We start from the raw sequence: 18,879 nt of genomic DNA, 5'->3' as shown, positions 1-18,879 counted from the left end.
TCTGGCCATCCCCAACCCAAGGGACATCCGGCTTGCCTCAACCAGGGCCAGGACTTTTTCAGCCCTGGCCCCAGCCTGGTGGAATCAGCTCCCTGTGGAGATCTGGGCCCTACCAGATTTACTTCTGTTTCGTAGGGCCTGCAAGACGGAGCTGTTTCACCAGGCCTTCAGTTGAGGCAGGTGGACGTCCCTTCATTCATTCATGCTTATACCATCTATTACCCTCCCCCACAATGGGCTATGAAATTACAACGAGCTGGAATATTTGTTTTATCTGAAATATGTGCCTGCCCGCCTATGTATATTCTTTGTAACTGTTTTATTGGTATATTATTGAGTCATTACTGTATTTTAATTGTTTTATTACGACTGTAATCTGCCCTGAGCCTGTATGGAAAAGGGCGGAGTATAAATCGACCAAATAAATAAATAACTCAAACTTTTTGAGTCAAAGCAATGCAGACAGTTATCACTGAACCCTGCTCCTTCATCATCCTCTCATTTGCCAAAACCCAATCCAAAGACTGTTTTAGAAGCACTACAAGGTATCTCCTTGTTTTGTCAGGGTTAAGCATTTAAATAACTAGGTCTCAGAACAGGGTGGGTTGATTTAGTATATTTATTATTTTGGTTTAATCACTTAATAGACACAGATTGTATTGGGTATCTTTATGTGCCATGTATTAAACTTGAGCAAAGCTAGCGACGGAACAGGCTGGAAACATCCAAGATGGTGGTACTCAGATGGAGTTCCTACCTGCCATCCCTTAAATGGCCAGTTCAAGAGACATCACGGGCTTTAGCCATGATGTTTGAAGTAGGGTGTGGTGAAGGGCCACAGCTTGGTGGTGGAGAAGGTCCCAGGTTCAACCCACAGTGTTTCTACTAAAAAGATGGTAGTGTGTGATGAGAAAGATTCTTCTCTGCCTGAGACCTGGAAAGCCACTGCCTGTCAGAGCAGACACGTATTCGTTTTAGTTGGGCCCGGGGCTTTTTTTGAGCAGGAACACACAGGAATGCTGCTCCTGCTGGCTTGGTGTCAGGGGGTGTGGCCTAATATGCAAATAAGTTGCTGCTGGGCTTTATAGGATTTGCTGAGAGCTGGATATGAGGTATTTGTGAGTTTCCTGCATTGTGCAGGGGGTTGGACTAGATGACCCTGGAGGTCCCTTCCAACTCTATGATTCTATGATTTTTCACTCAGCTCACTGAACTATAGGCATGAGGTTTAAGCCAATCTGGAATTCCCCTGACTTTGGCCCCACAAGAACACAAGCCACTTATTTGGTGGCAAGAGAAAAGACCTCTGCACATGCTCAGAGTTTCTCCCTCCTATATGATCACTTTACTTATTACAGGGCTGAGCCATGGCATTCAAAACAGTTTCCAATTTGTTTATTAACACCTCTATGTCCTGCCTTCCTCACGGTTCAAGGCAACTTGCAAACAGACCAATCAAAACCGGCTTACATTTGACTCTCGGAAGCATCTATCCTGAAAATTCCTGTTGGTCTCTAAGGTGCTCCTGAGCTTAGATATCTAACGATTGCAATCCTGTGTGTCTGACTTTTCACCCTTCTTTGTTCCTCCACACCAATCTCTTTGCAGAAACCATCCGCACAGCCACTCCTTTCCCCATGGTCAGTCTCTTCCTCGTCTTTACTGCGTTTGTCATTAGCAACATCGGACATATCCGGCCTCAGAGGACCATCCTGGCTTTTGTTTCTGGAATCTTTTTCATCCTCTCTGGTGAGGCGTGGAGGGGGGCACTCCATAGAGGGCACTGTGGCCTCAGTGTCGCTAACAGGGAGGTGGGCTGCACAGATAACCTGGCGGCAGCCAGGATATAGACCAAGAACTGCTTCTTAGAATGTCCTTCTCAGCATCTTGCTGGGACACTCCCCATTTTGCTTAAGAAACAACCAATGGGATGTGTTGTTGCCATGTAAAGCAGAGAATTATTCAGGACCTTATTCTTCATAGTGGGACAGAGGATTCTTTAAATGGGCAATGGACACCAGGAGGTTTCATTTCAACTAATAGATGTTTATTAAAGTATCAGGAAAAATGTGCCATAACTAAGCAGAATAAAAAAACACAGTGCACCACATTAAGCCGCTCAGAACAGTGGAAAGGAGTGCAGCAAGGGCTGAGAAAAGACCAAAACAAATAATTCTACCATTGTAATTTGGCATATTTGTTCAAAGCATGGAAAGGAATGGTGCTGGGCACACAAAGACAGATTTTTTTTTAAGGCTGCCTAGGGAGATAAACAACTAGCTGCAACTCTGAGCTATTAGTTTATCACATTGATGCGAAGGGGATGTTTTGGAAGGGAAGGAGCCACCCTCTTCTCTCTTCCTTCCCCCCATTTCCCCAGCATTTCTGTTCCTGTTCCCTCATAATTCCTTCCATCTCCTCCTGCTGCCATAGAATTAAGAAAATACTAGCTGCTTTCTGCTGCCTCATACGCTTAAGGGGTTCAATTACAATATATTTGACAAAAGTCAGGTCAGGTTCCCCCCACCCTACGTGTTACACGGAACACTGGGGAACTAATGTTCTCAAGAGCTGCAAAGCTAGATTCACCTCACAGATGTTATACAGGAGAAGGAGGAGCTTCTGCCTTTCCTCCTGGACCATTTTCCTGACTCAAAACAGAGCAGTGGCGCAAACAGGCTATTCCAACTCAGGAAAACAGAGCAGATGGGAAGGCTGAAACCTCTCTTCCTGTCATACAATGCTCCTAAATCAAATGCAGCCCCACAGTGCTTGGGAATATGTTGAAGGATGGGCTCTATGTCATTGTGCCATGTTGAGGGCCCTCCCCTCCCCAAACCCCACCCTCTCCCAGACCTGCCCCCAAAGTCTCCAAGTATTTTCCAACACAGACCTGGAAACCCTATTGGGAACATTTGAAGGAGACCAAAGCAAGCAAACAAGACCTCTTTATCTATGAAATAAGAGCAGACTTGCCAAGCTTCATGTGATTGACTGGAGATCTCTTGGGATTACAACTGATCCCGAGGTGATAAAGATGAGCTCACCTGGAAAAAACAGCTGCCTTGGAAGGTGGGCTCTATGGCACTGAAGTCCCTCTCTCCCCAAGCCCCGCATTCCTCACCCCCCAAATCTTCAGGTATTTCTCAAACGTTGGCAAGAGATCCAGAGGAAGAAGCAGCAGACAGAGCTGCCTGGAATTCTGCTTTGTTATTAATGTAGAGAGTTGGAAGAACTGAGTATCAATTGTGATGCAGCTGCAGTGTGGTATGTTGGGCAAGCATGGACCAGCCCACAGAACTACAGTGCAGAACTGCTCCACAGAACCTGATGCATCCAACTATGGGCTGTATATGCCTACCTATCACAACCAAAGCATGGAATGTAGGGTGGGGTTATGCAGATGAAGGGGAGGAATTGGCAGATCACACCAGGCTTAATTATCAATAGTTTCCATTAAGTTCTGTAAAATAGACTGCGGTCTGGGGAGACTATCATCATAGAGACCAAAAAACCAACCAACCAAAAAAACCCCACCCACATTTTTTGCATTGGATAGCCCTGACCTGAATAGCCGGGCAAGTCCAATCTCAGAAGCTGAGCAGTGCTGACCTTGATGAGTACTTGGATGGGAGACTTCCCTGGAATACCAGGACTGGGAGGCAGAAGCAGGTTGTATCAAGCCCCTTCTCTGAACATCCTCCATGCCCAGTAGGGGTTGCCAGAAGCCACCATGACTTCCAGGCATGCACATGCGCACGCACACAAATTTAAAAAGAACACTCTGCATTAGATAGGACCATGGGGTGGTGGGAGGGGTCATGCTCAATATGTTCATAAACAGCTGCATTTGATATTGAGCTAAGTGTAAAAGATCCATTGTCCCCCAGAAGGTGGTTATGCAGACAGTGGGAAAGGTCTGTTGGGCAAACAAAGCTGTTTGGGGGGGAGGAGGGAGATAACAGTCAGTCTTTCTTCTTTCTTTCCATCCCTCTCTCCTCTATGCCTTTTTTTGTAGGGCTCTCTCTTGTGGTGGGCTTGGTCCTGTACATCTCCAGCATCAATGATGAGGTGATGAACCGTCCCAGTGGCTCGGAGCAATACTTCCAGTACCGCTACGGATGGTCTTTTGCCTTTGCTGCTTCTTCCTTCTTGCTTAAAGAGGTACAGTGCAGAAGACATCCCCTCTATACTCTCCCAATTGGGTCTTGAATGGCAGATCTGGATTTGGATTATATGGGTTGGGCCTCTTGCTGGCCTGAGAGGCCATGAATTGCTATCCATTGTGCTGTTTCCTTGCCATTCCCACATTCAGGCTATAATAGAATGTAACCTAGCCTTGGCTTTCATTCACAAATGTAGTGGGGAGCAATGTTCCCTCTAAGATTAGTTCATGTGAGCTAGCTTACAGTTTTTTAGCCTCTAGCTCACATATTTTTGTCTTAGACCAATTTTGCACACAGTTTTCCCCGCTGTCACGTTCCTCTTCTCTGCGCAGTGTCCATTGGATTTCTCACTATCTGCGCCGGAGTTACAGGAAGTGTTGCGGCTTTTGCGTAGCAAACAAAAACTGCTAAAACCCAGTTTACGTTTGCTACACGAAAGCCACGGCACTTCCTGAAACTCTGGCACAGATAGTGGGAAATCCGACGGATGCTGCGCAGAGAAGAGGAACGTGACCGCGGGGTAAGCTGTGTGAGAAATCGGTATTCAGAAAAAAATGGCCCCAGAGTAAACTAATTAATGCAGTAGCTTGCAACCTTAATGTCAGCAGCTCACAAAGTAGAATTTTTGCTCACAAGACTCCACAACTTAGAGGAAGTATTGGTGGGGAGGCACATAGGGCATACGCCTTGCATGCCAAAAAGTCTTAGGTTCAGTCCCTGGCATCTCCAGTTAAGGGTTCTGAAGGAAGCAAGTACACACATGAAACTGCCTTATACTGAATCAGTCCATTGGCCCATCTAGGTCAGTACTGTCTATTCAGACTGGTAGTGGCTCTTCAGGGTCTCAGGCAGAGGTCTCTCAGATCACCTTGTACTTGATCCTTTTACCTGGAGATGCCAGGGCTTGAACCTTGGATCTTCTGCATACCAAGCAGAAGCTCTACTACTGAACCACAGCCCCTGGAATAAAGGACCGTGTTCCCAAGTGAGATTCTTCCCACTAGAGACATGATGATTCGGCTGCTATAGACAAGGGGAGATTCTGGAGAGCTGCTGTAATATGGAGTGGCAGGGCATTTTTTGAGCAGGAATGCAGTTCTGGCTGGCTTGGTGTCAGGGGGTGTGGCCTAATATGCAAATGAGTTTCTGCTGGGCTTTTTCTACCAACAAAAGCCCTGTGGAGTGGACAATACTGAGTGAGATGGATCAGTGATCTTTGATTTTAGATAGCTTCATATATTATAGGGCTTTTTTTAAAATCTCATTTTAAACATCAGCAGCACAAAATACAGATCCCTATGAAGTAAACAGAACAATATGATGTTGATGTTTGGAATGGCAGTGATCACATCATGCATTCTAAATTAACCGGAACTCTTTATTATAAGATACAGCAATGTCTTAGAAGCAGGGATGTAATTCTAGCAGGAGCTCCTTTGCATATTAGGCCACACACCCCTAAAGTAGCCAATCCTCCAAGAGCTTATTTTGTAAGCTTCTGGAGGATTGGCTACAGCAGGGGTGTGTGGCCTAATATGCAAAGGAGCACCTGCTAGAATTCCACCCCTGCTTAGAAGGCTAAAGACGGGTTTTAGAATAATTTATAAAGATTTGGTCTGTCAATAGAAACCAGCTAGCCACAGCTCCAAAATGAAACCCAAATATACAACCTAGCTCCATGTAGGAGATGGCTTTGACCTTCATGCCATGAGGTGCGAGTTTCTGAGCAGCAGTTGTTAGGAGGAGAATGTTGTTCTTAAGGTTTCATGGGAGATTCAGTGCCAGTTTTTTAGACACACTACAATTGCAGGCTCAAGGTTGGGAAATTTCTGGAGATCTGGGAGGCGATCTGGGTGCAGAGGTGGGGAACACTGGGTTTAGGGAGGGGAGATAGCTCAGTGCGGTATAATGCCATAGAATTCACCCTCTAAAGGAGCCATTTTCTCCAGGTACTGAACTCTGTAGTCTGAAGATCTATTGTAATTCCAGGAAATCTTGCAAGTTGACAACTCTAACACCCACCCACAATTCATAGACAAATCTGAAACCCACACAGTCCAACACTGCCTCTTTCTTAATGTTCAAGATAAGTGTATAACTCAGGACCAAAGCAGACGAGACAGTGAGGAGGTTCATGAAAGCTAAAAACAGCTACGGTGTGTTAATTGGTTAAGACAGCTATGGCAAACCTAGGCAGTATAATAAAAAGTAGAGACATCACCCTGCCAACAAAAGTCCGTATAGTAAAAGCAATTGTATTCCCAGTGGTAATGTATGGCCGTGAGAGTTGGACCATAAGGAAGGCCGAGCACGGAAGAATAGATGCTTTTGAACTGTGGTGCTGGAGAAGAATCTTGAGAGTCCCTTGGATTGCAAGAAGATCAAATCAGTCAGTCCTAAGGGAAATCAACCCTGACTGTTCCCTGGAAGGTCAGATGCTGGAGCTGAAGCTCAAATACTTTGGCCACCAAATGAGAAGGGAGCACTCACTGGAGAAGACCCTGATGCTGGGAAAGACAGAAGGCAAAAGAAGAAGGGGACGGCAAAAGATGAGATGGATGGACAGCATTACTGATATAACTTACATGAATTTGAGCAGATTTTGGAGGATGGTGGAAGACAGGAGGGCCTGGCATGACATGGTCCATGGGGTCGCAGAGTCAGACTTGACTGTGCGACTGAATAACAACAAAAACAGGAAAAGTCATCCTGCTTTCCCAAAATAATTCTGCTCAGAAGTTGCTCTTGAAGGGGAGGGCTGTAGCTCAAGGCCAACCCAACCCAGCTCTCATAGTGTCCCAGTCATATGGCAGCTGCAATGAACTAAGTTCACAAGGTCCTGATTCAGAAAGGGACAGCAGCACTGAGGGGGAAGGGCTTCAGCCTCCCTGCCCCTTGCACTATGTTTGCCATGCAGAAAGTCCCAGGTTCAATCCTTGGCATCCCCAGTTTAAAAAGCATCAAATGGTAGATGATGTGAAAGACTTCTGCCTGAGACCCTGGAGAGCCACTGCTGCTCAAAGCAGAAGATACTGGCCTTGACGCAGGCCCGTAGCCACGCGGGCGGGGCACGGGGGCACAGCCCCTCCATTGACCCCCCCTTTGACCACTATGGCCCCTCCCTCCTGGCAGCCCCATTCTCCATGGCTCTCACAGCCCCCGATCTCCCTGCCGCTCTGGCAGCCCCCACTCCTCTCCGCATCTCCCCCTCCCTTCCCCCCACCCCATGAAGCGCCAGCTCCTCCTGGGGTTCTTTCCTGGCCCCCCCTGCTGATCACATGATCGGTGGGAAAAGCTGCGGGGAGGCTGGCACTCCTCTGCCAGCCTTCCAGAGCTCTCCAGAGCTTTAGTGCTGGGGCAGCAGCGAAAGGAAAGACCAGCAAGCCTTGGAAAAGCACTTGCCTCTGCTGTACTTACTACTCCCAGTCCTATAGGTCTTTGCTAGCAAGAGATGGTTAGATGGCAAAAGCCTGCTATTGTGGCTGATAGTGTGTGTGTGAGGGTGAGGGATCAAGAATCTCTTGGAGAGGTAGATTTGCCGGGCTGCAACTAGCAACACCTGGGAAGACTTGTGGGGTGGGCCTAATGCACCAGTATCATGCCAGAACATGCAGCTCACTTCCGGTTAAAAACCAGGAGTCACATAGGGGACACTAGAATTTCTCAATAACTCCATATTTTTACCACAGAGTTTTTATAAAATGCTAGAATGTCCCTATGATGTGTCTAGCTTTAACCAGAAGCGACATGAGTGCACTGGTACAGCAGTGGCACATATTCATTGTCCCTTTATTTCCTCTCACCAGTGCCTGAAGCACTGCAGGCGACAAAAGGGCTTGCCAGGTGGCCTCCCATGGGAGGGGGCTAGCATCCTTAGGGGAAGGGGTTGAACATGAAATGCATCTTATGTACCAGAGAGATTCACTGCACACACATTGCGTACACATGCACACATTCTGCGGGGTGCCTGTGACATCTTAAAAAGCTCTCAGACTGCCTTTTGCTAGATTATATCTGCAATATACCATGTCTGAAACCTGGATGCCATAGTTTTGTGTTCATATAAACCCTCTACTATTAAGAGCTAGTTTAATTAATTCACAATAGTTTTGCCCCGTTTTTCCCACTACTAAAATAGCATTCAAGGTGACCTACAACTGAAATGCAAACAGAATGTAATTATTACAAACAAAAATTACAGACACACCTGATAGATACAGTTGTATTTTATTTGTGCAGGTGTCCAGGACCGGGTGATGTGCTGAGTCTGCTATTTTGATTGTCCCTCAGTTTCCCAACTGTTTTATTGCTGTGAATGTTTAACTTAAATTAAAAAAAGCAAAGCAACCAGCAGCAGCATAAAACCACTCATAAAAATCAATGAAACAGTTGAGAAATTATAAAACAGCACTCAAACAAACTCAACACACCCTTCAGTACTGTACTCCCAGGGCTTTTTTTGTAGAAGCAGTAGAAGCGGTACCATGGTCGGATCACCTAGCCCTCAAGGCCCGTATGGAGATGCCGCCCCAACCCTGTATGGGCGGAGAGCCTATTTTGGCTCGCCCGCGGAGCCTAATGGACCCGGAACGGTTCCAAATGGCCCTGCGGGATCCCTGACCCCCTGGCAATTCCCTTGATGACCTGGTGGAGGCCTGGCAAAACCGGCTGTCCAGGGCAATCAACGAGATCGCACCTCGACGTCCTCTACGCCCTCGTGTGAGGCTGGCGCCATGGTACACCTCAGAGTTATGCCAGCTAAAACAAGGGCTCAGACGACTAGAGAGGCAGTGGCGGCATACTCGTGACGAAGCGATGAGAACATCCTATAGATGGTTTATGAGGTCTTACGAGATGGCAGTCAAGGCTGCAAAGAAAGCTTACTTTGCGGCCAGGATTGCGTCTGCAAATTCGCGCCCAGCTCAATTGTTTAGAATAATTGGAAGTATTACTACACTGCCTCAAGGCAGACCAAACGTGAGGGAATTAGAGATAGGCTGTGAGGCTTTTGCGAAATATTTTGCAGATAAAATCACGTCGCTCCGCCAGGACCTGCCTATCACATTGCATACAGTACAGGAACTTGAGGCTCCGTGCATGTCTTCCAATTTTGCTCTGGGTCGCTTCAACCCGCTCAGCCTGGAGGAAGTTGATGGAATTCTCTCTTCTGCACACCCAACAACTTGTGATTTGGACCCTTGCCCCTCTTGGCTGATTAAATCTTGCCAAAGGGAGCTTAGATGTCCTTTACGGGACATCATAAATAGATCCCTCTCTGAGGGGCATTTTCCAACACCCTTGAAAGAGGCTTTGGTCTGTCCCCTCCAGAAAAAAAGTACAGCAGACCCGGCCGAATTGGCAAATTACTGACCCGTCTCTAATTTACCGTTTCTTGGTAAAATTATTGAGAGGGCAGTGGCGTTGCAGTTGCAGGGTTTTCTGGATGACGCTTCCATCCTGGACCCTTGCCAGTCCGGCTTTCGTCCAGGTCATGGGACGGAGACAGTGCTGGTTGCCTTGGTAGATGACCTCCAGCGGCATCTGGACCGATGAGGTGTGGCGGTGCTGATGCTATTAGATCTGTCAGCCGCATTCGACACTGTCGACCATCAGCTACTGACCTGCCACCTCGCCGACATAGGGGTTGGGGGGCTAGCCCTACAATGGCTTTCCTCATTCCTCGAGGGTCGGGGACAAAGGGTGGCAATTGGGGGTGAGCTGTCCCAGAGGCACACACTTGATTGTGCAGTGCCACAGGGAGCAGTTCTCTCCCCGATGCTATTTAATATCTATATGCGCCCCCTTGCCCAGATTGCCCGGAGGTATGGGCTTGACGACACTATGTCTGACGACAATATGCAGACGACACCCAGCTCTATCTGCTAATGGATGGCCGGCCTGACTGCGTTCCAGGGAATTTGGACCTGGCATTGCAGGCCATGGCAACTTGGCTTAGGCTGAGTGGGCTGAAGCTGAACCCGATGAAGACAGAGGTCCTTTGCGTGGGTCGCGGTGCCCTGGGGAGGGAAATGCCTCTGCCAGTTTTTGACGGTGTGCCTCTGAAAGCGGCGCACCGGGTCAAAAGCTTGGGAGTTCTACTGGAGCCTTCACTATCAATGGAGGCCCAGATAGCAGCCACTGCTAAGTCTGCGTTTTTCCAGCTGAAGCAGGCAAAGCAGTTGGCTCCCTTCCTGGAGCGCCGGGACCTAGCAACAGTGATCCATGCAACGGTCACCTCAAGATTGCATTACTGTAATGCCCTCTACATGGGGCTGCCTCTGTGCTGGTGCAGAACGCGGCGGCTAGGCTGATATTGGGGCTCCCGAAGTGGGAGCACATACAGCTGGGGCTACGCGAACTGCACTGGTTGCCAGTTACCTACCGGGTTCGTTACAAAGTGCTGGTTATTACCTTTAAAACCCTATATGGCCGAGGACCTGCCTACCTGAGGGACCGTCTCTCCCCATATGAACCCCAGAGAGCACTGAGGTCAGCAGGGAAGAACCAGCTGACTATCCCTGGACCAAAGGAGGCCAAACTCCAAAACACCCGTACACGGGCCTTCTTCATCGCAGCTCCACAACTATGGAACCAGCTCCCGGAAGAAGTGCGAGCCCTGCGGTGCCTTGACCAGTTCCGCAGGGCCTGCAAGACCACTCTTTTCAGGATGGCCTTTGCTGGCTGAGAGACCGCTGTTGGGTGACTTTTGCAATTATCATTTATAAATGGAATTAGCACCTGGAAACCTGTATAATGCTTGATTAATTGGAATGTTTTAAAGTTAATGTGATTTTAAACTCTGTATAATTTTTATGAAATGTTGTTAGCCGCCCTGTGCCCGCCTCGGTGGGGAGGGCGGGATATAAATAAATAAATAAATAAATAAATAAATAAATAATTATTGTAGCAGGAACTACTTTACATATTAGGCCATACTCCCCTGATGTAGCCAGTCCTCCAAGAGCTCTTAATAGAGGGCCTACTGTAAGCTTCAAGAAGATTGGCTACATCAAGGGTGTGTGGCCTAATATGCAAAGGAGTTCCTGCTACAAAAAAAAGCCCCGCTCCCGTGACAAAATATTACTATATCTACAGTTAAAACCTAGCAGGAACAGGGAATTCATTTAGTCTAGTAGCACCTTAGTGACCAAGAAGATTTTCAGGGTATAAGCTTCCAAGAGCCTCTCAACTCTCAAAAGCTTACACCCTGAAAATCTTCTTGCTCTAACTGTTCTATTGCAAACAAATTTAGCTACCCTCTAAATATATCTGCAGGGCTTCTCTTAATTTTGTCCCTTCTCTCTGTCATTCTGCAGGGCGCAGGCGTGATGTCTGTCTACCTCTTCACAAAGCGCTACGCTGAGGAGGAAATGTACCGTCCCCACCCTGCTTTCTACCGCCCACGCCTGAGCGACTGTTCTGACTACTCTGGCCAGTTCTTGCACCCGGAGGTGTGGCATCGTGGACGCAGCCCCTCGGACATCTCCAGCGATGTTTCCATCCAGATGACTCAGAACTACCCACCGGCCATCAAGTACCCTGAACACATGCACATATCCACCTCACCTTGCTAAACGTGCCGGAGAACGCGCCGGACAAGGAAGCCAGCATCTGCTTGCAGACAGTACCGTCCTGCCCCTTCCTGCCTAGGAGACACCCCTGTCCATGGGGGTCCTGTCTTCCCCCCTCTCTGAAGACTCATACCACCTGCTCTGCTAGAAATTGTCCTCTCTCTCTGTTTCTCTCCAGCTGGTGGGAACCATTCAACCACCCTTTGAGATTGCCGGATGCTCTCCCCCATTTGGAAACTGTGCTAATTTCTTGTTCCCCTTAGCTATCAAATTTTAAAAGTCCACCTTATACATATGTCCAGAAGACAGTCACATCTGCCCTGCCCATCCTCTATAGAGCAGTGGAAGAAATATAGCTACAAAATACGTTTTCCTATTTTCGGTTCCACTGCTTCAAAATACCTCTCCTCTCTCACTCAGGTGGTTGGAAAGCCTAGCAGGAAAAGGGGGCTCATCTAGCATGTTCTCCTAGCCCCCCCCCCAATAATAGTTTGGCAAAAAGTAGCTTTCCAAAACCATCCACGTTCTTGAGAGAAAGATGCCCATCAGGAATTCCCCCCCTATCAATCCAGTTCCTGAATCCTGACAGGAAATGGCCCCTTGCCATCATCTCCCTCTGCCAAAAAGTACTCCCACTTGACATAACAAAATAATCTATTATTGATACCCTAGTTTTCTGGCTGTAAATGACACCTTCTTGCATCAGAAAGTTTCTTCTGCTGGGCAAAAACAATTAGCACAACAAATCCACAATATCCAACCCCATCATTCTTCAAGCTTACCCACTGAGAAACAACCATTCTTCCAGACAATTTTTCTTAAGAAATGACAGGAAGTACATTAGGCTGCTATCTTAATTTGACCAAAAATAACCAAGTAAAAGGAAGTTTCTTACCCCATTTTCTTTTTTATCACTTCTGTTTGTGACCTAGATCTACTAGGATTGCAATGTTTATTAGTCTCAAAATATCTAGTCCTGACAGAAAAGCTTCCCTCAATTCATCTCTGTCAATATCTCAGTCACAGAAGTACAAAACTCTAGCATAAGATTCTTCCTGTGATATTTTGCTGTACCCACAAATGACCAATTCTGCCAAAAGCTGTGTTTCCCTCACTTCTGTGCTTCATCTAGTTCATGGCAGGAAATGACTAGGCCACCATGTTGGTATTCCTACAACATACCAATTCCAGCACCCATTCAGTATATTTTTTACTGACTCAGGGCTAAACTACATGTTCAGGTTTTAAACAAGCTGGGTCCAAGCAGCTGCAGGGAATGCTTTTTAAAAATAAAGGACAACCCAAATCCACTTGGAATGCTACTATGGGGGTGGGGGAAGGGCTCCTGGTTCCCTCCCCCCTCAGCCATTTTCCCACACAAAAAAAGTGCTGGGGGAGCTATTCCCCTCTTTTTGCTTCTCCACATTGAGCAGGGGAGAAAACTTAACTAATGCTAGTTCTGCTCAGGAAAACAGCTTAGGGGGAAGGCAGGATCTTTTGGTACCCCTGTGGCATCATTCTGAACTTGTTTAGGCTCTCCTTTATTATTAAAAGCCATTCCCTGCATTTGCTGTGCAGCTGAGGGAAACCTGAATTGGATCCTGGTTTGTTAAAAACCCAAAACATGTAGTTTGGCTCTCAGATGCCATTGAATCCCAGAAGCAAAGTGCTATGCCACCATCTTAAGTTGGCTAAAATATGGCCTTCTCCTGTCAGGAAATGTCCTGTCATTATTGTTTTCAACCTCTATTCCAATCATAGAAGAAAACAACCTCACTTCTGAAATTTCGCCCAAGGCCTCACCCCATTCCTGACAGGCACTTCCTCCGTCTTTGTTTTCTACAAGCATTTTGACGAAGAACCCACTGTATGATTTGAAGAGACATTATTTATTTTATGCCCCACAAATGAGAGATGACACTATTGTAGAGGGGTGAGGAAACAACTGTGTCTTCCAGCCATCAATGCCTCAAAGATTCCTACCCCACCATTTGGTTTTCCATCAGCAGGTGTCACGGCCATGTCTTGGCACCAACAGAAACTCTTAAGAACTCCAAACTCTTTTTCAAGCATGCTCCCTTCAGCCCTGAGGCCGCTTGAGGCCATCGAGGCTAAGACTGAAGAAGAGAATGAGATACAGAGAAAGGATTGGTTATTATCCAGCTGCTAAGTCAGCTACTTTTGTTATCTTTCTGTTCCTTTCATACAGTTCTCAGACTTTGGTTATTTCCTTCTTTACTTTTGTTTTAAATCTATTCAGAGCCCTTCTCCTTTCTGCTTCAATTCTTTCCCATTTAGTTTCTATCCTTTATTTTTTTTTTTTGCTTGTCAGCTGTTTTGTTTCTTTTGTTCTTCTTCCTGTTAATTTTACACTTGCATCTTTTCTGTCTGCTCCCTTGTTTGTTTGTTTTTAAATTTTACCTCAGCATCTTCCTATTGTTTTCATTTATTACAAGCCACCTTTCCCTAAGGATTCCAGTCTCTGTTTTGCCCTTCTTTACTCTGCATCTTTCTTTTATTATTTCTCATTTTAAATTTCTCTTAATATAACTTTGTTAGCTTTTTTCCCATTTGTTCTGTCCCCCCCCCCCATTCCTTCCTTCCCTTTTCTCAGCTGCGTTTCTGCAACTTTAGCTCCTACACGTGGATACTCTGCACTTTACCCAAAGAACAGAGGACCAAAAAGAAAAAGAAGTGAAAATTTTGAGAAGAAAGACACTCACAGGACACAAAAGTGGTGGGAGAGGCTGATGGAATGAAAGAAGTAGAAAAATGGACTGAAGGAATATGAGAGAGGGAAGGGTAGGGGGGATAAAAGGAAGACAGAATTTTGCATGTGGTGCAGAAATTATAGGGTGAGATGATCAAAGAAAGGAGACGTTCCTTTGGATGAGATATTAATATTGGGAGGGGAGGGGCTTTATTCTTTGCTGTGTTTCTGACTGTTCAGGGGTGACCATTCCCAGGGCCAAGTTGAACTGTTTTGCTGACCTGGATGAAAATTAAAATTGTGCCCTCTCTACATCTTGTTCTGTGCACAGCAGAAGGACAACTGTATTCCCTTCTGTCTTCCTGTATTGCAGGCTCTTTCCTGTTCTGTCCAAGCAAATGGAGTTAAATTGATGAGATTTTTGCTTGTATGGAATAAGGAAAAATGGGAATGCCGTTGCTCAGGCAAGAACCTCTACTGTTTTTTGGACTGAGCTAGCCAAGATTTCGGAAAAGTGAACTGGAAGAGGAACAGAATTTTCAGCCAGCATTGCCCTGTGCCCCCAAAGCTAAGGATGCCAAAGCTACAAACTTCGCCCCCTTTCTTTCCCAGGTTTTAAGCTTCTTTGCACCCACTGGGTTAGAATCCTCCTGAATTCTGAATGCTTTCCAGAGATTCCAGAAGGTTTCTATGTTGGAAGTGTGGTCACATAGTGTGGACCATCTGATGGAGATGCAGTAGAAAACGGGGGAGAGAACGGGAAGGAGAAGGCAGGCAAGGACCTTTGAAGGAGAAGGAACAGATGCATGCACTCTCCTGCTGCCACAGCTTTGAAAGGGGTGGAAAGAAAGATACAGCTGATTCAGCTTTTGACAAAAAAGTTCTGATTCCCTTTTCCCGCATGTCTTCTCCTCCTCCTCCTCCTGCTGACTCAGCACCAGCTGCAGTCAAGTTCACCTTCATGCATTGCTTTGGAGATCAGAATCCAGCACTGAACCTATTTTGTGTGGGAGTTTCCCTGTCATCTGCTACCTAAAGCATCACCTTTTTCCTCCCAGCCACATTAAGAATTAGCAAAGGTTGACAAGTGTCGCCTGTTGCAAGAGAGTGCCCATTATTTATTTATTTTTAAGCAGCTCTTTCAAAGCTCCATATCCAGGGCTTATTTGGTAGAAAAAGCCCAGCAAGAACTTATTTGTATTTTAGGCCACACCCCTGATGTCACCATTGTTTCACACAAGGTCTTTTTGCAGAAAAAGCCCTGCAGGAACTCATTTGCATATTAGGCCACACACCCTGATGCCACGACGGCTGGAACTGTGTTCCTGCTCAAAAAAAGCCCTGTCCATATTCCCAAAGAAGGAGAATTAAGGGTAAAAGGAGTCATCAGGCTGTCTCAGCTAGAAGTCCCTTCCCACCTCCAGGCTGTAGGTCCTACCTACTCTGCATACAGCACCACATATAATCCTAAGAATCTCCCCCCCCCCCCCCCGCAAAGGACAAGTTTCTAGTCCTCTTGATGTCACAGAGCTAAGAAAAGACCTTAATGGCCCTCAAATTACCCTCAACTGGGTGGCAGGAGCATGACACAGGTAGGGGGAGTTCTAATCCCACATCTATCAGTCAAGCCCTATTTGTTTAGAATGATTCACAACCCACATGGTTGTGTTCAAACTTGGAAGATGTCGATCAAGTTGCACTGGGCCCTGGACTTTTCTTGTTGAGGAAAACATGATGTGAACCACTCATGGGTGCTACATGGCACCTTTCAAAGGCAGCAGGCACCATGCCATCGTTGTCTCTTGAAACTCATGGGCTGTTGCTTTTTAATGGCCAAAAGAAATCATGAATTCACATTTGTGGTTCAATCTTTCACAGAGACCAATTTTGCACTAGACCTTTAATCCTGGTTTAGCCTTGTCCCCAAGCTGGCATTCTACACTAAAATCATAGACTCATTGACTGACAACAGATGGCTGGTTCAGGGTGGCTTGAAGCCACCCTGAAAAGAGCCAGCTGGAAATAGAGCGTCCCAGAGCTTCTGGAAGGTGCTTGGGAAAGTAGCGGGCCCTGGGCACCCAGGGAGCTCTGGAACGCTCACACATCCTGTCCGCGGCTCCCTGGGCACTCTCCAGGTGCTTCCCAGCCTTCCAGACAGCGGGGAGGCGCCTCAAAGGTGCCCCAGTGAAAAGGCACCACTTTCAAAGTGGTACCTTTTCAAGCTGGCTCCCGATAAGCTAGGGGCGACTCGGGTGGGATGGGGACAGGAGGCAGATGTGCACATCTGGATGTGCTTTTTTGGTCTGCCTGCCTCCTATTTCTGGGGCAGCTTTAAACACCTGTCTGTTCTCACCCATAGAGTCATAGATTTGGTTTCTCTGATTCTAGCGAAGAATGTCACTTTGGGGACAGGGCTAAACTAGGATTAAAGATCTAGTGCAAAATTGGTCAGAATCAGCAGGCTGAGCAAGTGTAGCTTTTCATACTCAAAGGTTTAACAAGTTGAGAGAGTAATGTAGTGGGGGAATACAAAGACTATGTCCTGACAATTGACATACAAAGGGTACCTAAATGGGGGAAAATGTGGCCAGGACGAGGCAAACAGCAAGTAATAAACAGCGACAAGTTTGGTAGCCTTATAGTAATGGGGTTGCAGGACCGGGTCTAGGGGGAGCAGAGGGGGTGCTTGTTCCAGGCGCTGCTGGGGGGGGGCACCAAATTGGGTATGGAGTCCATTCTATTCTATGGGACCATAAGATAGAATGGGCCCATAAGGGGCATCGTTTTTTAACACACACCCCTCAAAAACATGTAGATTCGGTCATGTGAGGTTGTGATCTATAGCCTTTTTTGCATTTTCCACCAATGGGAACAGAAGGGCCACATTTCCCAGGCTGCCCTCCTCCCCCATGTTGGAAATCTTGACCCAGGACCACGGGACAATAAAATAGGGCCAAATTAATAAGGGTTCCTGCAAACAACCAAGCTTTTGCAAATGGCTGCTGTAAGCTCTGCTTTAGGATCAGAGTTCTGTGAAAGTGTGGTAATGCTGAGAAAGGCCCTGTAAGCTAATTTTCACATGTCATGCTGCTACATACAGACTGAGGAGTTATTTTCCTGGTCAACTGCAAGCCTTGCTTGCAAAAGTTAGGGCAAGGGGTAAGCAGAAATGCAAATTGGGCCTGATTTGGCCCACAGACCTGAAGCTTCCCCCCACAGTCTCCAAAACTGTACAGTCCACAAGGAAAGGTTATAAATATCTATATTTTAAAAGCAGTAGGCTTGGACATGCTGGGTTGAAAAGAATCCTAATTTCTTGTGCCTCCTCCTGGAAGGTAATTGATACAAATTTCCATTCAAAATGTTCTAGTTTTTTTTTAATGACAGGAACTTTTCTACTGTCAATAGAACAACTCAAGCCAGTGCACAAAAAGCAGATGAATGCATAAGCATATAAAAAGAATCATAAGACTTCATAGGCCATATGAATGTAGGATCATGTATTGCTAAGAAAAAAACAGGGTGGCTTTTTAAAGTTGTTTATGAATTAATGTAAGATTAAAGACTATAGATGGTGAAAGTGTTCTTGAAAGCAAATGCTTGGGATCTAAAGAAGAAACCAGGTTTCTCTCCCACACAAACGTGTTTCGCCAGAATCACCTTTTGCATGGATAGGCTCCTGTGCTGTTAAGTGTTGCACAAAGGCAAAAAAATAAAAACCCATTCCTGGCATGGAGATGCTGGGATTCCTGAGTGCCTTGTACTTCTTAAAGACACAGGAGCCTGTCCAATGAAAATGGTGGCAAGACCTCATTTTCTCAGCTGTCTGTTGCGTTGTCTGCAGAATTCATATATACACCTGAGACAATCGCTAACATGAAGTCATTAACTCCTTACCGTTGCACGATTCAGGCACAGCTAAAGTACTACTTCACACATTGCTTGGCTTTGGGGTATAAACTGTATCTATGATGCAGAATAACTTTGCTCATTCACACCAAGAAGGGATGACTTGACTCCATGATCATCAAAAGATGAACGTGCACATGAGAATCTGTGAAAGGATTCACCCTCTTTTCCTCTCCATCTGTTCATGAGCATACATGCTTCGCTTTACAGGTAATGGGAAACCCACACAAAGACAGCAAAGTTGGCGGAACTATTCCAAGGAGGGGCTTTTAAGAGTACAGGATGGATAATTCCATGGAATGTAAGATGCAAATGGCAAAATTTTTCTCCCATACATCTTTTGCAGGTAGGGGGTGGTTTCTCCTCAGTCTAGCTGTATACCCCTGTCAAATGCACAGTTTTGCTAGAAACCAGAAAGACTGAAAGCAGTAGGGGGGAATATAGTTTGGTTTTTATTGTATATCAACCATCTTTTGCTTTTGATAGGGCTCTTATGCTTTTCCCCAAAGCAAACATCCAACAG

At 46.3% G+C, this 18,879-nt stretch overlaps 1 protein-coding gene across 1 annotated transcript in view; it reads left to right on the top strand.

Annotated features, from left to right (window-relative positions):
* CACNG7 (calcium voltage-gated channel auxiliary subunit gamma 7) overlaps positions 1-12,834 on the top strand; it is a 43,519-nt gene extending 30,685 nt beyond the window's left edge. The window contains exons 4-6 of the mRNA XM_060256409.1: positions 1,609-1,749; positions 4,019-4,164; positions 11,483-12,834. Coding sequence (XP_060112392.1) covers positions 1,609-1,749; positions 4,019-4,164; positions 11,483-11,740 — 545 coding nt within the window. The 3' untranslated portion in view covers positions 11,741-12,834. The remainder of the gene's footprint in view (positions 1-1,608; positions 1,750-4,018; positions 4,165-11,482) is intronic.
* The last annotated feature ends 6,045 nt before the right edge of the window (positions 12,835-18,879 follow it).

The sequence above is a fragment of the Heteronotia binoei genome, chromosome 15, assembly GCF_032191835.1.
Source record: "Heteronotia binoei isolate CCM8104 ecotype False Entrance Well chromosome 15, APGP_CSIRO_Hbin_v1, whole genome shotgun sequence".
Taxonomy (NCBI): domain Eukaryota; kingdom Metazoa; phylum Chordata; class Lepidosauria; order Squamata; family Gekkonidae; genus Heteronotia; species Heteronotia binoei.
Note: the sequence above shows the minus strand (reverse complement) of the source record. Positions and strands in the feature narration are given on the sequence as shown.